This window comes from Chrysochloris asiatica, unplaced genomic scaffold (genome assembly GCF_000296735.1).
Source record: "Chrysochloris asiatica unplaced genomic scaffold, ChrAsi1.0 scaffold00096, whole genome shotgun sequence".
Taxonomy (NCBI): Eukaryota; Metazoa; Chordata; class Mammalia; order Afrosoricida; family Chrysochloridae; genus Chrysochloris; species Chrysochloris asiatica.
Window position 1 is genome coordinate 10551427 of NW_006408614.1, and position 1843 is coordinate 10553269.

Genomic DNA, 1843 nt, shown 5'->3' on the forward strand with positions numbered 1-1843 from the left:
CTCATGTCCCCCCAGCTTCTGTCCCTCCCTAACCTTGTCCTGTTCCTGTCCACAGGTATGGTCCAATCTCTGCTGACCCTTGGCTGACTTCCTGTTGCTTCAGACCTGGTGGCTCCTGGCTCCTTGACCTCTGACCCCAGTTCCCCTGTCTTTTCCCTTGAAGTTGCTCAGCATCACCAGCTCAGTGGCACCTCCTTTCCCCCATCCCCTCTGTCCCTCTCCCGCTCCCTCAAGGCCTCCTCTGACCACAGGTGTGATGCTTCACCCTGTCCCCTAGCCCCATGTTGTTCCCGCTCACTCTGACGCTTGTGCCGTCTGGACACTGTGTGTTCTGTGGATTGACACGTCAGTGAGGCCCCCTGAGGGGAGGCAGGTGCTCCGGGCTTCTGTTTGAGTGTTGAGTATTTGTAGAGTTGCAGGGGTCAGTGTGACTGAGGACAGTGTGGGACAGTCACAGGATGGAGCCCACTGTAGAGACCCCTGAAGGTCTGGGCTTTCCTCAGTGACAAAGCCACGTGGGTGAGCTCTCTTGGAGTGTCAACATTCTGGTTTGTTCCATCTGCCTTTTGTTTCCGCACATTTTACAATAAGCTCCCCAGTGAGGATGCCGTGAGGAGAGTTCTGGCTGGAGAGAAGGGCAACGTGAAAGGAAGGATGTCCAAACCCCAAGAACCGGATAACCGGAATGCCCGAGAAGAGGATCCCAGGATTCATAAGAACAAAGAGGTGAGCCCCAGCCTGGTGTTCATCCCGGACGACGAGAGGCTGTCTGGAGCCCAGGCGAAAACGTGTATCAGTTGCTGCTTGATTTCTTCTGGCCCTTTTTCTTCTCAGGATAGAAAAAACTCCGAAATCAAAGAACGAAGTCCAGGCAGAGATCACAAACAGAAAGAAGAGACGAAAGAAGGAAGCAAGCCCCGAGAAAAGGAGAGGGACAAGGAGAAGGAGGAATCCAAGGAGAATGACAGAGACAGACACAAAGATCCCGAGAGAGACAAGTCCCGGGAAGCAGACAGAGAGAAGAGTAAGAACAGGGCCAAGCAGGACCGAGACCGAGACAGAGATCGGGCCAACAAGGACCGGGACAGGGAAGCCGAGCGTGAGAAGGACAGGGAGCGCTTGAAAGAGCGTGACCGCGACAAGGACAGGGACCGAGACCGAGACAAACGCCGAGTGAAGAACGGGGACCACTCCAGCAGGGACCCCGACAGGGACAAGGGCAGAGAGCATGTGAAATCAGAGAAAAAGGTGAGTTAAGTCTTTTCTGGGAAACGCCGTAACTTTGGAAGAAGGCGATTCTGGCCACTCAGAAGGAAGGCTGGTGATATGCTTCTGTATGGTCACTTCCTGTGACACTCCATGGCGTCCAGTTTTGACACAGGAGTCTCCACGAGTTGGAATCGACTCAAGGGCAACTGGGATTTGTTTATTTATTCTTTGCAATGTGATGAAGCTGGGTTTCTTTCACGCCTGTTCTGCACTCCGACAGTCCTCTCAGGTCCCAGTAGTAACCCTACACGACACTAGTTTCTGACCAGACCTAGGGTCTTATCTCTTGTCTGTGTGTGCGTCTGGGTAGTTTTATGAAGACTGGAGTAGCTGGGGCCTCGGCGTTGTAAACGGTGTTTAGCCCACTGTAGGCAAGTCTCTTTTGGGGCCTGGAAACCACTGATTGTATTAGGATTGGAGCCCAGGTGGTTGTAACAAGGGTTCAAACAGCAGTGGTTGTGAGGATGGTACAGGATGAGGATGAGCCAGTGTTGTGTTGTGTTGTGTTGTGTTGTACACGGGGCCGCTGTGAGGCGAAACCGGCTGGGCAGCTTCCAGCAGCAACAGCAACAGG

General features: G+C 53.5%; 1 protein-coding gene across 1 annotated transcript in view; it reads left to right on the forward strand.

The window, feature by feature from the left end:
• Positions 1 to 1843, forward strand: part of TRAF3IP1 (TNF receptor-associated factor 3 interacting protein 1) — an 83064-nt gene that overhangs the window by 40282 nt on the left and 40939 nt on the right. Inside the window, exons 4-5 of the mRNA XM_006866825.1 lie at positions 592 to 726; positions 835 to 1248. Coding sequence (XP_006866887.1) covers positions 592 to 726; positions 835 to 1248 — 549 coding nt within the window. The remainder of the gene's footprint in view (positions 1 to 591; positions 727 to 834; positions 1249 to 1843) is intronic.